The sequence below is a fragment of the Myzus persicae genome, unplaced genomic scaffold, assembly GCF_001856785.1.
Source record: "Myzus persicae strain clone G006 unplaced genomic scaffold, MPER_G0061.0, whole genome shotgun sequence".
NCBI classification, from domain to species: domain Eukaryota; kingdom Metazoa; phylum Arthropoda; class Insecta; order Hemiptera; family Aphididae; genus Myzus; species Myzus persicae.
In genome coordinates, this window is record NW_019103739.1 from 84,389 (window position 1) to 106,425 (window position 22,037).

At 27.6% G+C, this 22,037-nt stretch overlaps 1 protein-coding gene across 2 annotated transcripts; it reads left to right on the forward strand.

Annotated features, from left to right (window-relative positions):
• The first annotated feature begins 91 nt into the window (after positions 1 to 91).
• On the forward strand, positions 92 to 15,606 carry LOC111035174 (structural maintenance of chromosomes protein 4). Of its 2 annotated transcripts, none has more exons than XM_022316696.1 (22): positions 92 to 452; positions 643 to 919; positions 4,067 to 4,258; positions 4,322 to 4,504; positions 4,583 to 4,687; positions 4,873 to 5,060; positions 5,143 to 5,283; positions 6,517 to 6,667; positions 8,034 to 8,255; positions 8,363 to 8,484; positions 9,302 to 9,542; positions 9,605 to 9,807; positions 9,888 to 10,075; positions 10,150 to 10,406; positions 10,464 to 10,590; positions 11,495 to 11,684; positions 12,113 to 12,257; positions 13,372 to 13,545; positions 13,693 to 14,058; positions 14,153 to 14,385; positions 14,474 to 14,657; positions 15,336 to 15,606. In XM_022316696.1, exons 2-22 carry the CDS (start codon positions 647 to 649, stop codon positions 15,507 to 15,509), a joined length of 4,059 nt encoding a protein of 1,352 aa, XP_022172388.1. In that variant the 5' UTR covers positions 92 to 452; positions 643 to 646; the 3' UTR covers positions 15,510 to 15,606. The 2 variants fall into 2 exon arrangements, with proteins under 2 accessions (XP_022172388.1, XP_022172389.1); XM_022316697.1 differs by lacking the exon at positions 92 to 452 and adding an exon at positions 487 to 580.
• The last annotated feature ends 6,431 nt before the right edge of the window (positions 15,607 to 22,037 follow it).

Genomic DNA, 22,037 nt, shown 5'->3' on the forward strand with positions numbered 1-22,037 from the left:
TCTCTGCACACGTTGGTCACACTGCATTGATAAATTGTTATTTTTCATCAATAAATTCTTTTTACTTTTCAGTTTTCAATGTTTTCATTCCCACCGATTACCGAAGCCGCCGCGGCTGTGAGAATGACAGAACGAGTGTTTAGATAACGAAATAACCGCCAATCGCTATTGTGCATGGCGCCATTTTACGTTCCTTAAATTCCTTTTTCACATTTTCATTCTCCTGAATAGTTAAATGTTAAATGTGCTATTCTATATATCAATTTCTTTTCTATGAGACATGAGCGTGGGTTATGGCTGTCAGGTTAAACTGTAGAACCACCGTGCAGGTTGCAAGATCATAACCGTTTGCAGACGTGCGGCTGATTTTTCGTGCGATCCGTACTTCCATGGACAGATTTTCTTGGCATTAGCGCCCTTTACGTTTGGTCAAATTTGGACGTTTTAAAAGAGTAAATATAAAATTACAAGTATATCAAGTATGTTAGTTAATGCATAATAATATATGTCAAGGCTCTTGTGTCTTTCAAATAACAAGTGACAGCAAATACAATCGTTTGATGCGAATATAATATAAAATGTTGTAGTTTGTATTCAACAACAATATTGACAATTTAAATTATTTGCATGAAATTTGTTTAGTATAATGGCGGTGAAACGAAAGGATAAAGCTGAGAATCATGACACCCCTGCAAAAAACAAAAGGATCAGGCAAGAAAAGGTTGGTGACTTTTCCGATGATGAAGACTTATCAGACATTGATGACGCAGATGTATTCAATGGTATCCGAATACCGGTTGAATTACCTCCAATTACATCAGCTGAAGAAAATCCTGGGCCTCGCATGGTCATTACAGAAATTGTTGCTAATAACTTTAAAAGTTATTATGGAGAAGTTACTATTGGGCAATTTCATAAGGTAAGGATATGATTTCATGTTTTATCATGTAAGTAATGAGTTATTAGATTAGTTCATAAGAAAAGCAATACAATGCCTGAAAAAAGGTGGGCATTTGGTAAGAAAGCAATTACAACATTTATAATTAAACAATTATTATTAGCAAAGTTATATTTACTATTAATGTTAATAAGAAACTGCTGTTTTAAGTCTCTCAACAAATAGATAAAAGATTTTGAATATAGTAATGTATGAGTACCTTTGTATTGTCTTTATCATCATAGTTATAAGTATAGGTATATTAAAAACTGAATTAAAAAATTTTTTTCATTTATACTAGAGCTTATAAATTATTAAAACGTATAAATCAACTTACATTTGTGTTCAGACTATTTTAAATTGGTAACGGTCCAATATACGACCTACAGACTGGTTTACGGTCCAACACTTGACCTACGTCATAAATGTAAAATACCTATAATTTTAACTAACCTTTTTTTATTTCACTTCTGTGTCGTCAATAACTGCATTGTTTCAGTCTGTATTGTTATAAAACGTCTTTTTCATATCGATCTAAAAGTCATCAAAAATGGTTTTTGGATTTTGACACAATCTCCACCACTCTTCTTGGAGTTGACTATCTAGTAAAGGAGACACTCCATTCTTTGTAATATTATATTTAGATTTTATAATTCTCCATAAGCCTTCAATTTGTTGAGTGTGTGCTTCTGTTTCCGGGTCAATAAAAAAATCTGAATGGTTAACTGTTTGATGAATATACTATCCATGATGATTTAATGTGGAGTACGCTTTCCACTATAAATTGTCGTTCCAGTTTTTATTTCATTTTTAATAATTTGTAAAAGAGTTTTTCGGTCCCGTTTTTCTCCGATAAAAAACCACCTCTCTAATATTAAGTCTGGCCGTTTCCAACAAATACCAAATACCCATGGGCCTATCATACGATTCCCCTTAATTTTTATTTGTATGTACTATTTCATTTTCGTCAGAATCTTCGTTGTTGGAATTATTTATTTCTCTTAATGGCTGATGGCCCTCACATTGTAATCGACCACGGTTTTACTTCCTTTTACCTTGAAAAAGAGATTTGTCAGTTTGGACAGTACAACCATGAACCCCCCATTTTCTCTCTTTTTGAAAAACAATTTACTGGTATATCTCAACATGACAGTAAATACAAGTACTAATGATTGTTAGAGAACAAGAATAAAATAGAATAAAATCCCCATAACGACAATAACCACGATAAAGAAACATATTGGACCGTTACCTTTAAATTTTATAAATCATACTTGTAGTTTTCAAACTAAAATACTAAATATAAAATTACCAAAGTCAATTATAGTAAAATGAGATCTCACTTGATTTTTGCTTTGCCAATCGCATCATATGGGATGTCTCGAAAACTGATCATTTTCTCTTGGAATAGACTGTAGGTACTAAAATATCTAGAAATATTTTGAGAGAAAATGGTAGAGTTGAAAAATTTAAGACTAATTTAGAAAATACCTTAAGTATTTAAAATTGGAAACATTTTTATTCTTATTTAATATGTATAAGAAATCTTAATTAAAAAAATTATAATAACTACAAATTGTTTTTCAGTTTAGATTTAGGTATGATTTATTAAGGATAGATATAAATATTAAGGTGTACATGTACTTAGTAGTGCTTAACTTGTTAGTCTATCTATCTCCTTCTATAACATTCTATGTATAATTTTTCTATAAATCAAAATCACTATTCTATTGATGGGTTTGCTCATTTACTCAGAACTAAGAAGTATAAATATACAGTCAAAACTCTTTATAATGAAACTCTTTACAACAAAAAACTCTATATAACGTAAACATTACATAATAATGGTTGGTTTGCTATATAACCCATTAGACAATTCATTCTCTATAACGTATTAGTCACTCTCAATAACGAAACAATATTTTATGTTTCATAATACAATTTACGTGTTATCGTATCCATTACATATATAAACTATAAAAATAATCGGCAATAATGCCAAATAAAAAAGTCCAAACTAAGATGACAGACTATTTTAAATAAAGTATAAATATGTATAGTATAAAAATTAAATTATATTTAATAAGTATGTATAATAATAATAATAATAATTTAATATAATACGTAAATATATATAAAATAATGTAAAAATAATGATGTGTTTGATAAATAATTAAAATTTTGTTTTTTTTAAACCCTCTCTATTACGAAAACTCTCTATAACGAAAGAAATCTCTTGGTCCCTTCAGATTCGTTATAAAGAGTTTTGACTGTATATAAATAATGTTTTTTTATTAAACAGTGTTGCAGTTAAATGAAATTGTCCAAAAGTGTATTACTATAGCTGTACAGAAATATTTTTCAGTACTATACTATTAATACAATTTTTTCAATGTGCAACTATTTTGGAATTTTAAATTTCCAGTGACAGATTTTATAAAATGTCAGCTTTCTTAAAGCTTCTTCAAACTAATTGCAATTCTTTCTAAGTTTCTATAAAAGAAAGTGAGTGGCCTGAAAAATTCTGAATGGTCTATGACTAGATTGATGGTAAAGATTTGACAATATTTTAAAAGGCTCTTCTGTAATTATTGTATTACTTGTTATGCAAATAATTTCTTTTTTAGTACTTTTACAAATATAATTGTCCTTAAAACTAGTGTTTTTTAATTAACCCTCTAACTCTATCGCTCAATTTAATTCAAAACCTTAGATTAATATTCTAAAATTTCTATAATTTAAATTGTCAACCTCAATTAATGGATGATTATCCTTTTCAATCCAAAATGGTATGTTCCGATTAGCTTAAGATATAAGATATTGGTTTAATAAGGCAACAACCATTTGTTAACTCTCCCACCCCCAATATTCATTCATCAATATACCTTTCATATAGATTGCCGCTTCCCTGCGTACTAGTCAGATACCGACTGTGTGTCTTAACTTGAATATATAAGGACTGTTGTCTCCTGACAATCATTTATATAGTTTATTTAAATTGAAGTTGTATATGTTTTTTTAAATGCTATAAATATTATATCATTCAAATATTATATATTTTTTTTTTTGTATGTTAAGTGTTGTTATACTTGTATGTACAAATTGTCAAAGCATCTTGTTATTTTATAGAGTTTAACAAGTATTGTTGGTGCTAATGGCAGTGGAAAGAGTAATGTCATTGATTCTTTACTTTTTGTATTTGGATACCGTTCTTCAAAAATTAGATCAAAAAAAGTATCAGTACTCTTACATAAATCAGACAAGCACAAAGATGTTCGCCAATGTTCTGTCACCGTTCATTTTGTGCATATTCAAGATGATGTAATGGTTTTTTTTTATTAATAGTTACAATTTTTAAATTTAAAATTGTTTATGTTGTTATAGATAACAGCACAAACCGGATTTGTTCCTATTCCAGGTACTGAAATAAAAATTACACGCACGGCTTTTAAAGACAATTCGTCATTTTATACATTAAATGATAAACGTGTGAAGTTTAAGGATATAGCAATTATTTTAAAGAAAAATGGAATAGATTTAGTTCATAATAGATTTCTTATTCTTCAGGTGAGTTGTATAAAGTATTTAAACAAATATATTCTTATACAAGAAAAAATATAAATATAGTTATATTCATAAATTTAGGGTGAAGTTGAACAGATTGCTATGATGAAACCTAAATCTGAAAATGACCATTCAACTGGCATGTTAGAATATTTGGAAGATGTCATAGGGACCGTGAGATACAAGGTTAGATTTTATTTAGAAATTGTATGTTTGTATATTTGTTAAATGTTAATTGATTGATAACTTACTATTAAAAATGCTCCATACTATAAAATAGATAATGATATGGAATGGCTTTGAAAACCTAAATAATTTTAATAAAAATGTACATCTTTATTTTTATGTAATTCTATTAAAATTGAATTTAGAAACCAATTACTAAACTCGAAGAAAGAGTTAAAGATTTATCATTGGAGAAAAATGAAAAAATAACTCGTTTAAAATTTGTTGCAAAAGAAAGAGAGGAACTTATAGAACCTGTAGAAGCTGTGATTAATTATCTAAAAATTGAAAATCGAATCACTCGGATAAGTAATAAAATCTACCAAAAAAATAGGTTGGTATATTTTAAATTTAAATTGTTTTATTTACTATTTATTATAAAATATTTAATTTGTAAATATTTACATATGTTATAGATTTGATTATGAATCAAAAATAGAAGACAAAACTGAAGCTCGGAATAAGATACTTGATGCGATAAAGTCTAATGAAAATGAAATCAATACTATTTCTAAAAATAAGAAGACATTTGAAAAACAAATTCAAGATTTATCTGAGTAGGTTATTTTTACTTTTGAAATACTGTGCATTGGTGTATTGGTTAGAATATTACCATAACATGCACTGTCATTGGTGATTTTATTCATGGTATTATGCTAACAACTTGTCACTATTCTCCATGCTGCTCGATTGCTTCACCTAGTGTCTTACTACTTCTGCACTGGAAGTTTAGTCTGTCCATGTCTACTCTTTAAGAAGGAAGGGATTATCATACATGTAGTAAATGTCATAATCTCTCTACTGCCCACTTTTTTTTAAGCATTGACAAACCTTAGTTTAAGTTCATCAGAGGGAAAAAAATTAGTAATATTAACAATCATTTATTTATTTATGGTATGGCTATATTACTGTGTAATGTATTAAGTAGAACCTCAATTAACAGAACTAATGGGACTAGTTTGGATATTGGAAATTAAAAAAAAAGTTTTTAACTAACAGTTAAATATTTTATATTACGTACATACATATTTATTATTATTATTATTATTATTATTATGAATTTATAGATTATTAATATTTTATTATTAGAATTAAATACATTACATACATAGAAACATTTAATGTTTATTATATTTTTTTGACAAAATTATCTTTGACAATCTTAATATATTTGTACGTATAAAGATGTGTACGTGGTAGAAAGCAAAACTAAACTGACAAGTTAAGCACTAGGACGTCATTTAGATAAGCCCATTGCATTTTAATTGTCTACTAATGATTCTCATACATTCATTTTTGTAAGTATGTATGTATGTATGTACTAATAATAAACTAAAAGGGAGAGGTATGATAAATTCAATAAAACAGCTGAGGATATGATTTTCAATGTTCAGATAACAAAACGTTCAGACACGCTAATTTTAGTTTGGATAATAGAGGGTTTGTATAACGGAGGTTCGAATAGTTGAGGTTCTACTGAAGTATTAAAATGCTGGAAATTAGCGCTTTGCTGATTGTATTCATTATACTATTTTGGTTGTTTCGGTTTGTTAGAACTTTGACAGATAAAAACATATGTCGGTGCACCAAAAGCAAGGTAATATCATCCTCCCCATATCAACAAATATTCTGTTATTCAGTTATATAATTTTGCAGTATAGTTTTTTTTTTAGTCAATACTAATATATTGAATTTAATTTTTCAAAAATGCACAAATAATAATAATTTTAACTTAGCATTTAAAAATAAAATAACATTTATGATATTTATATTATTTATGTGTTTGTTAGAAAGCTTAAGTCTGATCACTTTATATTAAAAAAAAATGAAGAAAAACTTAAGAAATGTTTACGCAAAAATGGTCAGTTAAATGATGAATATAATCAGGCAAAAGCACAGATAACCAAGTATGAAAATTCTATACAACAAGAACAAAAAAAGGTAAAAATGAACCCATAAATATTAATTTAAAAAGGTTTGGCTATTTAGAGACCTGTGTGTCGTGAATATATTGTGCATATAATAACTAATTTTTTAAATACTAATGAGGGATTTGTGTTCCAAGGAAAGTAGCAACATAGGCAATTCAACTGAACCGTATTAAAGCGACTTATTCTGTATGTGAGTCTAATCTGTAATAGTTTAACTTATATTATTAAATTACTTTGAAATAAGATAACATAGTTCTAAAGCCACAAAGCTAATAATGAAAATCCACTTCCATAGGGTTGTTTTATTTCTTAAAAATAATATTTTTTGTTTGGTTTCTGCATTCTGTATGACAAATAACGTATTGACTGATTTTGAAACACTAGTTGATTGAATACTTTTGGTTGTATTAATTCAGTTTTACCCTTTTTGACCAATTAAACAATTACATTTCTAATTTTGCCTAAAGCTCATATTCATTTTGATTAAACATTGTGTGTTTTTTTTATTAATTTATCATTAAACTTACATTTTTGATAGTTTTTTTCACAATTCACAATTTATACACATACAAGATGCTAGAATGTTAGACTAATAGTTGAGTACTGATTACAGACTTCTGTTTTTCGAACAACTATTTGCCGCTTGTACTCTGTTGACATTTTGAAGAAAATGTGATATCTATAATGCATACGTTATTACTTAAAATCGTTTAAAACTTTTTCAAACGACTTCTCTTTCTTGTTACACTACCTGATTAATTCTCTAAATCCCTTTCAACCGGTTCACCCTCAAATTATCATGTGCATCAAAATATCCTTCATTCAAATTATCTCTGTTACAAATATCCTATATACAAAATACCTCAATTTATATTATACTTGTATTTCAAATGATTTTAAACCCATTAAGTATACATAAAACAAGTGCATGTAATAAAGAGTTTAATCTATTTAAAACTACAGGGTTAACTTAAAATAAATATTAATTTTTAAAATGAAAAATACATTTAAAATAAAAATAACAAGAATGGATTAACCATGTATGACTAAATTTTACTCACTCAAAATAAGAGCATGTTAGTGCTAACTAGGGCAAGGACTTTCCTAAAAGTTTTGAAGTATGCATTTAAAAATATGCACTTATGCATCAAAAAATTAATGAAAAATTCTGAATCTACTCTAAAATTTATCATCTTTTTTATTTTGGAGGCCATCTTGAATATTTTAATTATTAGACTATCTTAGTTATACTAGTAGCTATGAAATAATAATAATAAAAAATAAATAAAGTTGGACACACAATTTAAACAACTACTAGCAAAAGCAAGACAAGAATTGCTTGGGTTTTGATTAAATTGTATTATATTTTTACTTAGATAACTAAAGCTGAAGGTGTGCCAAAAATTAAAGAAGCTGAACTGAAGAAATTGAAAACAGAATTACCAATTTTGGAAGAGAAATGCATAGAATTAGAAGCAAATTATACAAAAGTAAATTCTAGTGGCTTTGAAAAATCAAAAAAATTCAGAGATGAAAAAGATGTATTAGCTCCTGAGGAATTGAAACTGCAGAAGCTTGTTGGCTGTAAACAAAATCAAGTAATTTCTAAAATTTTAAATGTTATAATTTGAAGTGTTGATGTGTTTATATTTATATATAGAAAATCATTAAATCAATGTTGATTCTTATTTTAATGTATTTTTAGTTTCAAACCTTAAAAACTGAGTTTGAGGTACTTATTGATACTGAGAAATCTGAAAAAGAAAAATTAAGTCATTTGGAAGAACAAATGGAGGGAGGAGTTGAAAAGTTCCAAGAAAATATGAGGTAATAAAGTTTGGTTCACTCTATGTCTTAAATGACAGTGATTCAATAATGAAGATATTATATGAGTACAATATTTGTACCTTATTTGATCTCTATACCGGTGTTTCCCAAATTGGGAGGCGTAAGTAGTCATCATGGAGTAAAATTTGTAATTGCTAAATTATTTTTATCCTACATATAAAATGAGAAAAAGAACGAAAAACTTATAATGGCCTATAACCGCACATTGCTGAACACTCATTATCTTTGCTGGGGTACTTAATCGGAGCATAAGAAGTTAGGTTAGGTTACAGTATATAGGTCATCAATCTTTTTAACTTAGGGGGGAAAAAGGGTTAAGATTTTGAAAATCTACAAAGTGAATTCCGAATAAAAAATGGTTGATAATTACTGCTCTACACGATAAAAGTACAGTAGACCTTAGATTTTACTCCCACCATAATGGCAATTGTCTTGTTTGCTTTTTATTAAAATTGATAGAGAGAATAACAGAGAGTGACTGTAAATTATAGAATTCTTACTGTATACTGTCATACGACAACACTTGGATGTTGAAATGATCTTGTTTTATCATCATTATGGACATGCTTTAACTTCATATGTTTAAATTGAAAATATTTTATTTATCAAGTATATTAACATTATTTTATTGATTGTTTGCTTGTAAAACTGGATTTTCTATAGATTAAACTATTACAATAATGACTAAATATTTCTTTGCTTTGAGTTTTTGTAGTATATTTTATTCTATGATAATTGGTTGTAGTAATAGTTTCATAAGTATTAATAATCAAAATTAATTTATATTTTCTACTAGAAAAAAAGAAAAAGCAGAAGCAGATATACATATTAGTAAAGATATAATTAAAGATCTAGAAACAAAAATAAAAAAATTAAATGAAGATGAGATACAGTTGAAAACTAAACTACAAAATATACGTCAGTGTTTAACTGAAAAACGTTCAGCTTATGCAGAAACCACTGAAAGAAGCCGACCTATTCAATACATTCTAAATTTAAAAGACAAAGGAGAAATCAAAGGACTTCTTGGTAGATGTGTAAGTGCTTTTTAATTATTAACTTTAAACAAATACAAACCAATTTAAATTATTAATTTCAGGGAGACTATGGACAAGTAGAAGGTAAATTTGACATACCTGCCTGTACAGCTTGTGGTTCTACAGATCAAATTGTTGTTGAAACATCAGACGCAGCTCATGCATGTATTCAAAAATTGAGGACAAATAATATTGGCCGACTGACATTTTCAATCATGCCTCAAGTTCAAAAATTGAAATCACGTGCAGATTCAAATAATAACTAGTATGTCAATTTGTTTATATACCATATTCTATCAAAACTTTTAAATAATAAGAATAACTGCAATGTTTTGTTCTTTTTAGTCCTGAAAATGCGAAAAGAGTTTTTGATTATATTAAAATATTGGATCAACGTTTCAGACTCACATTTTATTCTGGTTTGTATGATACATTACTCGCTGAAGATTTAGAACAAGCAAGAAGAATAGCATTTGGTACCCAAACTCGTTATAGAGTTGTTACTTATAAAGGAGATTTAATTGATCAATCAGGTATGACTTAACCTTTTTTTAAAAAAAATGTTATAGTTAATTGAAATTTAATAGAATCATTTGATTAACAAAAGGTATCATGTCTGGTGGTGGAAGGCCCATTAAGGGTAAAATTGGACCTCAAGAAATAAGGTCGAGATATGCAACTGGCAATTCATCTCTAGTGAGTCAAAATGAAGTAGAAAATCTAGACAAAACTGCTAAAGATTTGGAAATTAAATTGAGAGAAACACAATCTAACATTTTTGATTTCCAAGCTAACATAGATCAAAATCTTAGACAAATTGAAGATCTAAATATAATTGTTAAAGAGTGTTCATCGCGCATAAATGCAAGTATAAATTTGAATTGTACAAATTAAAATAATTAAAAAAAAATTCTATTTTAGGCTTGGAAAGAAAAAGAGAATCAATTGAAGAACATGATTGAAACTCAGAAGTTAATAATTATAAAAAAAAAAACAGATCCAATAGCAGTTGCGAATAAGAAATCGGAAATCCAAGAGGCTGAAAAAGGTATAAACAACTAAAATTATTTTAATGGTATTTTTGTACGTATATTAAATATTTCTTTAGCTATAAATTATCATTGTCTCATAAAGTAGCAGGAGTAAAGTTGTTGAAATTTTGTTTTTTTTTACGTTGTTTGAAGTCTTAGTAAAACAAATTATATTTTTACAATTTTTTTCTCAATATTATTTTTAAAGTTTTTCCTTTTTTAAAATAAAAGTATACATTTTTAAATTCAAATGCATATGCATAGGTATCAATATTTTTCTGAGTATATTGATGTAATATACAAATCATATTTTGTATTGGGAATTTAATTAGTTGTGTTTATATTTTTGTCTTTATGAGTATTTTAAGTTTTGATTAGCGGAGTAGTGGACTAACATTTTGCAACTTAACCTTGTACCACTACACTCTGCTTCCCTACATTTTAAATACTCATAATTAACTATACAAAATCAGGATTTAATTCATTGAAAATATTCTGCTAAAATTAAAAATAATATCAATAAAAATAGTAAAAAGGTATATTCAAAAAATGAAAGTTTATTACCCTCCAAAATGTTGTATTAAATATTTATTTATAATTATAATCCTTATAATAAATGACTGATTATAATTTATCATATTAATTTGATTTGAAAATTGTTGTTACATTTATTATTTTAAAAATTACGTTTATCCTATCTTAATAAATAAGTCTGGCTACTCCAGCAGTATGTATAATAGCAATAATGTTAAAATAAAATAAAATACAGTAGAAACTCGATTAACCGTCACTCTCTGTTATCTGCCATTCATTACAGTTCACTGCAAAAAAAAAAATTAGACAATTATATTCACCATTGTAGAATCCATAGCTACATTATTTATTTTACTTTAAAATTCTATACAACTATATTTAATATAGAACTGCAAGAATCAAAAATAGAGTATGATAAGATCAAGTCTAAAATGGATAGTTTGAAGAAAAAAATTGAAGAAATTACTCAAGGAGAGCCTCAAGAAGCTAAACGTTTGTTGGATCAAGCAACTTCAAAGTTAGAAAATACCCGTCATCAGATGAATCAAGTTGATATTGATATACAAGGGGCCCAAAGGTGAGTAATTTTTTGTTCTAACACTTAGTTTTTTAATCGATTAATTGTTTTCATTAAATTCTAAATATTATTTAAGTTATTTTGAAACTTATGAGGTATATTATGTTTAAGACCAATTCACTTGAGAAAAAGTACAAATCATTAATTATATAAATTAACATAATATATCATTGTATTACCTAACTATTTGTACAATCACAGGATATTGGTTTTTATTTATAATTACATTTGGAAAGGATTATGCTTATGTGTATAGTATAATAATTTAATTTAATTTTAATTCTGTTAAACAAATATTAAATTAGTTTTGAATTACTGAGTATCTTTCCTAAAAATACAATTTGGTTATTAAATATATTGTGTAATAATTATTTTAATAAAAAATTGTTTATTTGTTCTTATAGTAATGCATTTTTAATTTATTACAGGCAAATAAAAAAATCAGAAAGTCAAATTGAAACTTTGAAAGATGATATTATTGAATGTAAGAAAAATATGGAGTCCTCTACAGAAGAGTTGAAAAAAAATGAAATTCTAGTTACTGAATTGAAAGAAAAGAATAAAGAAATTACTGTAAGTGTTTTTTATTAGATTTAATGTTGTATTGTTATATTTTTTTGGTCGCACATTTAATGTTTAATTTTCCATGCTTGAAAAGTTGGAAAATAACCTCTATTCTATCTATCTAGTAAACAGTAAATATATTTTTCCTAACTTGGTAGGTGGTAAAGTAAAAATCTCATTATGCTAGTGGTTGGAAAAGTTGAAAAGTTACTGTTGAAATCAGAATAATATACCCGAACGTATCGATACGTTTTGTCCATTATATTAAATATTATTATTGCTGGTAGATAATTTGTTATTTTCATGTTGTTGTATAAGAAACAGTTCTATAAATCTTAGTATCTTAAAACGGTGTGGGATCAGGTAGAAGTAATGCAAAAACCATCTCCACCTGGTATGTTTTGAAAGAGAAAGTTTGATAAATCTAGATGTCTAGAACAGCAAGAAGAGTTCATTACAGATAACCTAAATTTTGGTGCATTTTTAGAAGCCGCAGAAGTGTGATAAAAAATTATATGTGTTGCTTCTGCTGGAAGGCAATTTCAGTCTTTTCCTAAAGTGCAACCCGTGCTTGCTCTCAATCCATAAATATTGTCCACAAATGTAATAGCTCACTTGCCACAATGCAATATACTAGTTTTTTGAAATATCCACTTGAAATTTGAGTGAGTTCAAGTTTGATGCCTACAAAACAAAGTCATCCACATTCATTTGGTCGTTCATTTAAATTTTATGAATGAAACATTGAGTTATGTATAAATAATTTTTGTTGAAAATTGTTTTCTATGTATATAATAATAATATACTATTAAATTATCTGTTATAACCAAATTTATAAATTATAAAAAAAATACCATTACTTAGTTATTTATAATATATTTAATATTGATCACTGCAAGGGTAGTGGAGTACCACATATTTATTGAAATCAAGCCAAGCTAGGATAGTCTACTATTAACTCTATGTAAACCCCAAAATAATGTCAGTTATTGGCAATTAGTGACTATTGTCTACCAACTGAGATATTGTACTCATATGGTAATATTTTTAAATAATAACTTTCTTAGCAACATTTTCTATTAATGCATAATATGTTTAAATGTCTACATTTTTATTTATATAGATAAGTATAGAAGAACAAAAAACAAAAATCAAGGAAATGACAAGTGAAGACGATAAGAACCTAGACAGAACAAATAAATTACGTTTAGAAAACGTTAATTTAAAAACTGATGAAACCAACCTTGAATCTGAAATAAACTTAAATAAAGACCTACTCAAAGACACAAATTCTAAGGTAAAAAAAAATTTTCTTGATCTATCCTATTGATTGATGAGGAATTTTGTAAAATAGATAAATACCATTTTATTTATTGTTTCCTTTTTTTTTTATTGTGTGCAAAATACTGAAAATTAACTTATTTATTCTGTTTTTAATTTTTAGATTTCAAAATTGAAGTTACATAAGATCCCAGAAATTGATTGTGCTCAACGAGACCCAGTTATTGAATCTTATCAAAATCTTGGATCTAAAAGTCATAATAAAAGTGCTGTAGTTGAAGATAATGAAAAAGTAAAAACCAATGAAACTAATGAAATATCTCAAAAACAAGATGATCCAGATGAAATGCAAGTTGATGATGTAGATGATGATAGTGACTCAGATACCAAAGAATTGCCCCAATATAAAACAGAGCAATTAGTTAAAATAAATAGTGTGGAAATCGAACAGCAGAGAATAACGTTAATGGAACATTTTAGAAATCTTGATAAACCCAATTTCAAAATTCTTGAAGAATTCAAAAAAAGGGTGCGTTGAATTTAAAAAAAGAACGTGTGGCTTTTCTTCATAATATTGAATATATTATGTTAAAATTATATGTATATTTGTTTTTTTAAAATAGACACAACAGTACAATGATAAAGCGAATGAAGTGGCTGAAGTGTTAAAGTCATATAACGATCATATTGAAATGATTAATAAGGTACGGCAACGAAGAAGGGATGAGTTCATGGCTTCATTTAGGAAAATCACAATTAAACTGAAAGAGATGTATCAGATGATAACACTTGGTGGAGACGCTGAACTTGAACTTGTTGATTCATTAGATCCATTTAGTGAAGGAATAAATTTTAGGTTTGTATATTTAATTACTATAAATTCTGAGGTGTAGACCAAATAATATTATTCATACATATATTATTAATACATATTTGATATTTAGTGTAAGACCGCCTAAGAAAACATGGAAAGTAATATCTAATCTGTCAGGTGGTGAAAAAACATTGTCATCTTTAGCTCTTGTATTTGCTCTTCATTACTATAAACCATCACCATTATATGTTATGGATGAAATTGACGCAGCATTAGATTTCAAAAATGTATCAATCATTGCTTATTACATAAAGGTAATTATAAATATTTGTAGATAGTTTTTTAAATTTAAGTAGTTACATCTCATAAATATCATTTAAAAGACTTATTGTGATTTACATTGTTAAATATGCTAATTTCTTCACATTTTTTGATTCATGTTAAAAATGTTTATCTTTTTTTAAGCTTTTGTGTTCCATCCGTTAGGCTTCCTCTGCCTGCTTGGCCCTATCTTTTCTCTTATTTGAGAGCCAGGTTCTTCTCCACCATCCTGTAAAAGATCTTGAACTACTACATAGTCAAAGATTATTAGAAGGCATGTGTACTTGGATCTTTATCAGCCCGTAAATATCATTATAGCATCCATATCTATAGTAACTAGAAATTACACAAAAAAATGTTGTTGCAACTTAAAAATACCTGTTAAAAGTTATGTAAGTGAATAGGATAATTTAATTCATGTAATTTATGAAACTTAAAAATTTGTTTTCAACTATTAAATACAATCTTTTTCTTGAATTAAATTAACTTTAAGATATTGCTTAGTCTCTAATTCTTCTTTACAAACTTACATCAAAATTCATCAAAACCCACTTCCACACATGTTTAATATACTTAAATAATAAAGTATCTGGTTACTAGAACTAGTTCCATATAAATCAATTTTATTTTACCAAAGTTATAAGTATGAAATATAATTTAATTATTTTCAGGAACGTACAAAAAATTCTCAGTTCATCATAATTTCATTACGCTCAAACATGTTTGAAAAGGCTAATGTATTAGTTGGTATTTATAAAACAAATGACTGTACTGCAACTTCATCAGTTACAACCGACAAGTATCAAGACATTTTGAAGGGTGCTTTATATAAGTATGCCAAGTAAATAGATTAATTTTAAGACTATATTTTTTTACTGAATAACTTGATTAGGTACATTTTTTTTTCATCATTATTTCTTGTATTGTAATTATATCATCCAGTTTTTTTTTTATTTTGAATTTTTTGAACCTATAGAATTTTTATTACTTTTTTTGGTAATTTAACATTTGAAAATTATATTATAATATATTAGAAAATTATATAAATATATTATATCGTACCTTTTACAAAAAATAAAAAACATGCACTAATAAATTATATTTTAAATGGTTACGTGTCTATCTACAAGGTTCCAAATAAAAATAAAAATAATCAATAGTTTATTTAAATTTTATTTTTTTAATATATTAAAACAACTAGATACTAATTAATGTTTGTAATGTGGTTTTTACATTTTTGTTACCCTATTTATGTAAATAAATTTTAACAATATCGCAAAAGTTCTGTAAACTATAATTTTTGTCATTCCTTGTTTACTATTTCACTAGTGAACCCCAGTCCACAAAGAAAATTAATATCTCTAGAAGTAATTTTCATATATATATATATAAAATATAAATTTATTTAAAGATTCTTAACATTTTAATGTTTATATATTAAATTGAAAGTATACATATAAGTAATATTATAATATTAAACAATGCTTAATAAATAATAAGTTAAGTTTTTGAATTATTAAGTTGAATGTCATGTTAATATCATTTATTCCATTAGTAATAAAAAAAAAATACTATTGCCCAAAGTCGCTGTTGATTGTGATGATGGTTTAGTTCTAGCTCTGAATCAATCAAGTCTTTTCACATCTTATCTCAGTACTGTAATGCTCCTTCTAGGCAGCGTCCTGATGTTTCTTTTTCTCATTCTTGAAGTAACTGCACTGTTAGAGTTGTTGACATCGACGTTGAAGTAGTTGTATTTTTATCATTAAAAAAATGTAAAATCTGCTGGTATTTTTATATATCGGTAGCCAGTAGGTCTGCCTTCTGCTTTCCTTTATGAATGATATTTAATTGCTCGTAGAAAGATTGTATTTAACCACCCATGTTATACATGAGTTCTGGAACAGTGTAACCCCTGCTTCTAAATCTGGGATAAATACAATGTCAGAAACTACAGACCTATCTCTTCAGAACCACAGTTATAGCTAAACTCATTAAAAAGTCATAAAATTATATACTTATCTAGGTTACGGTGTATTTTAGTATAATATAATATCATGCCCTAGGTTGATTTAGTTTTGGTGGACAAGCAGTATGGTACTTATAAAAAACAACTCTTTACCTAAACTTGATTGTTTTTAATGATTTTGTTTTGGATGCAATTGTAAATTATTCAGGTAGACGTAATATTTACTGATTTTTCAAAAGCTTTTGACCGTGTTGGACACAAAATACTCATGAGTAGAGTCCGGATTTGTATGCACTCAAAAAGGCCAAAATAGTATGCATTTATGCATCAGAAAACTTCAAAATATGCACTTGATATGCTCTTATTTTTTTTAATAAAATGCAAAAATATGCTCTTATACCCAAAATATATGCATTTTAATATTTTTTTTTAAATTTCTTCCATAAATAATAATTCAACAAAATTAGATAAACTTAATTTTTTAATTATAGACATTGACTTTCAACATTTATTGAAGAACAGTAAATATTTAATAAAGAGCAATCCATGTTTTTATTAAAGTTGGAATAGTGCTTCGACTTTTCAGCATTTTAAAATTTATAAATTGTAGTGAAATGAAAGTTTTAATTTATAAATTTATGGAACGCGAATTACGAAATGATATATGGGCATTAGTGCACAATTTACTGGCGATAACATACGGAGAATAACATTTATTTCCCAAAAATACGTAATGAACTAAAATTTCAACGATGAAATTGAAACAAAATAATTGGCTTAATAAACTTTTATACAAAATATGCTTGAATATGCAAAAATGTTCAAATGTACAGTCATCTCTAAAATATGCATTTATATGCAAAATAAACTTTTTTCTATGCATTATTTGTTACACAAATCGTCCACATTTCTTACTCCCATCAAAATGCATACACTCGTTACAAATATGTAAATGTATACAAATTCGGACTCTACTCGTGAGTCATATGAAGTATCCTAGCTGTGGCCTGTACTAAAACTGTATATCTCTGGTTTTGGTGAGTCTATTTTATTATAAGCTGACTGTGTGACCCTCCAGGAGCACTTTGATGCTCACATCTTGTAGTTCAATTCTAGGGAGTCACCGTTTTTGGCCAGGAGTTTTTTTAAATAACACTATTAGCTACAACTAAATATTAATACTACTACTACTACTAATACTATTAAAACATTATGATAAAAAAATATACATCCATGAACATATTGGTATTACTCTATAGTCTATACTATACTACCATACCATTACCATACTATACTATATTGCCTATACAGTCTATAGAATACATTATATTATATGATACATCTAACAAGGAATAATACTGGTGTATCTGTATCTCTAGAAAACCAACTGTGAACGAAATTAAATTTGCATTGAAGAGTGAAGACTATAAAAATAGAAAAATTGCCAATTATTGTTTAATTTATTATTTTTTCAGACAGTTGCAGGTATAATAATGTTAGTAAGAAAGCTACTAGCCAAAAAGGGAACGGTAAGTTTGGGCCGAACTGTAACACTGGCCGAAAAGGGGGCCGCCCTAATTATATTGGTATTTAGGTGCCTACCTATTTGGCTTACAATTTGACATTGATAAATCATAGATGTAAGTCCATTTCATTTCCTAGGTATCGTCCTCGCTCGAATTATAATATTTATTCGATTAATAGCTCTATACATGTATTGATGTGGTCACTACTAAGAAAAACCTGAGTATTAGTAAGTAGGTGTAAAATATCTTGTTCAAATAACAAAAGTGCTACTTATTTGTATTATTTATAGATACGTATACAATTAAAAGAAAACTGATTTTTCAAGTAAACTTGTTATAATTATTAATTTATTAACCTTGGTAAAATGGTACCTACAACTTACCTACTATTAAATTTGTAAGTAAGATACCTAGTAGGTATAATAACATGTATGCCTAATTACATTCTACAGCCAATAGTTGTATTATAATTTATACTCGTGAGTTATGATATTACGACATACTATAGACTATAAATTAGCTAACCACAAAACAAAGTGTTAGTGAATCGATCGATAAAAGTTTTGAAAACGGTTTACAAAGCGGGGCAAGTTAACGGGGCAAGTAATTGTTTAACTCAGCGGCTGCAGTTTGGAAAGTGTCCAAAATTGGTATTTTTCACGTAAGGAATTAAAAGTTGTAAAGCATTTATAAAAATAGGGATCCTACACGTATAACCTGACTGTAGTACACTAATGTCTACACTTATAATAGGTACCGTATATACCCAGGTTATTTTTTAATCAAAATGAAACAAAATTGCGAATTTCGATCAAATCAATTTAGACATAATTATAATTTATAAGGTATTCTCGGCAGCAGTTTGGCCATCATTGGGAGTGACTCACAGAAGTTTATTTACATTTTACAGAGGATTTTAATAGTATCTACACCTTATACCTACTGTCGAGATCTTCGACCATATAAGCTAATATGATCGAAGGTCGAGATGGTTGGTTGTATAAATAAAAGTTTTAACAACTTACACGCAGCGACAACCAATCAGATGGTTCAGGTACCTATGAATGTTATGTATTGTTTTATATATGAACAAGTATCTATCATTTAAATGATAGGTAGTAGGTACATTATTTTTTCTAATTATTTGCTTAAGATTTGTAGAATTTAATTCTAACCGACATTCTGTAATAGCAATAAAACACAATATTATGTTATTCGAGTATTAACTATTAACCACGCTTTTCAGTATATAGGTAGGTCCCTACCCTACTGTCATAAAATATTTAAAAATCATTTCATGTACCTACCTAGGTAATAACATAATATTGAAATAAAGTATTAAAATGAATTTATTGATACCATAACAACTGACTAACAATTGTCAGTTGAAATATTCAATGAAAAACTCATGAAAATGGGAAAATATGCTCATCTTAAAAATATGTATGGACATTTCATTCCTTTTGCTATTCCGTTTGGCTAGTCACGGAAGGAATACATTATTATGAGCGTATAACAAAAATCTTAGCATCACATATTTCAAATCTCATAACATCTGCTCTTGACTGCAGCACTATTCCAGGAAAACTTCCTAGAACATCTAATAGGCAACTTTGCGGAGATTTGCCTATAGCTTAACTAAATCGTTGTTCGGAGGAAAAAAAATCAAATCTAAAACTAATACAAATTATACAGTGTATATTCGTTAAGTATTTTGTTTTTTTATATATCTGACTCTTATTAATATTTTATCCTAAATACTAACTGAACTGTATTGGAAATTGGGAACGGTGGGTGTATTATTATTATTTACTACCCCCTAGCCTTATAGGTTCCTTTAAAACTGTATAGATGTTGAGATTTGATTCAAATGCTTGACGTGCTTCCGTAATATTTCAGCTTCTTGTTTGTCACAAAGATTCGCCAGATCGGTACCAATTCTGATCCAATATATTATACTAAGACTCATAAGCTCAATTTTTTTTTTTTTTTTTTTGGGGGGGGGGGCGGGGATTAGCACTTTCATAATTTATGTTACTTATTTGTGGACTAACTGAAAGAATGAGGTGTTTCAGAACCTTCAGTATTTTTATTGAAATTGGGCCACTATAGTCACTACTCTTACTGTATACCTACTTTATTTTAATTTAATTTAATTTAAAATAAAATTCTCTTAAGGTTACTACTTCCTCCTACTGCACTACTGCAATGTTGTTAATGATGACATGAAATATTTCGTGTTAAAGTAAATAGTCTTGTGTTTGACGATAAAGGTAACAAGAAATATTTCGAGCTAGAATTTGGTTTAGGTTGTTTTTACTGTATAAAGGAAATAATATCACACTTAAAAAAAAATCAAATTATTAATCCTTTTCCCAAGCATGCACAGCATAACTTAATGATTTTGAATCAAATTAATTATTAAATAATTTTGATTTATAGCTTTTATTCCATTTTAAAAATTGTCTGATTTAGTGTATGTTTAACTTTTAAGTAACTATGTAGAATCACGTGAAAATTTGAAAAATTGTCGAGGCAAAAAAAAATGCAATAAATAACTAAATAAGTGCTTGGAACTTTAACTTGCTGTAAATTAGCAAATGTTTAAGATATAAAGAAATACTTTATAAATCAGTTGTTAAAAAAATATTCAAATTTGAACTAGAAAACACTCATTCACAAAATTTTGTTTTATTTCTTATGCCAGGTGTCAAGTAAAAAATGAGTGATGAATAATAACTAATAAGTCTTATGCAGTAAAAAAATCACTCATAAAATGTGTTGTGGATTACTAATAGGAATAATAATACAAACATATTTTATAATTTTATAGTTCTTTATTTGTTAACGAATAAATCATAATGATGTAGGTACATTAATAATAATTGTCTACTCACTAAAGAGTAAAAACCAATGAACAAATAGTCCTCCTCCACCGATTGTAATATGATAATTAAACTACGTGTAGTATACATACATTTTAAATAATAAATATGCAACAAGGTCAAGCATTCAAAGTATTGCATGTTACCTTTATCGTCAAAAAAAGTGTATAATAATAAAATATTTAGGGACACTTTCGCCACTTTATTCACCCACGCCACAACCAACGCTTAAGTCTCAACACTATATTTTACGGGATGTTTTTTATGTATAGTCATTACATACATTTTTAATATTACTTCAAACGTTCGGTAAATGGGCCAATAATAAGTTATAAGAATTGATGTGAGTGGAGGGTACTAAATACTTATAATGCGTATTTCACTATTACCTAACTATATACGGTTACCATTATTAAAGGGATTCGATACCGACCGTTTTTAAGGAGTTCTGTATAGCCAATTTTCTAAATGTGTGCGTGCGTGACGTGTAAATGTGTGCGTAGTAAGTACTAATAGTGATCATTGGCGTGTACTGTGGTCTGTGAGTTGTGACTGTATAGTGTAGGTGAATGAAAATGAAATAGCAGAGCACTCCCGCACGTGCACACGCACATGTGCCAACAACTAACTGCACGATAACACAAATATTACTTATTTTATTAATTTGTCTTTATAAGTATAAATATTTCGTTAGTTGCAAAAACCATTTTATTTATCCGATAAAATTCTTGAAACAATTTAATTTAAAATAAATTTCTTACATTTTAAAATTCTTAATATTTAATATAGAATCAATCAGAAACATGATACTACAGTGGTCAGTGGGCAGGAGTGCAGGACCTGCTTGTAGAAAGAGAAAACGAAACCCATTACACCGTAGAGCACTAGAAACGAACTTGACAGGAAAATACCTATTGAAAAACCGAGAACGAGGTGGAAAGATATGGAAAATCTAGAAGGCTGTTAAACTACACGGGGGGGGGGGGGGGGGGG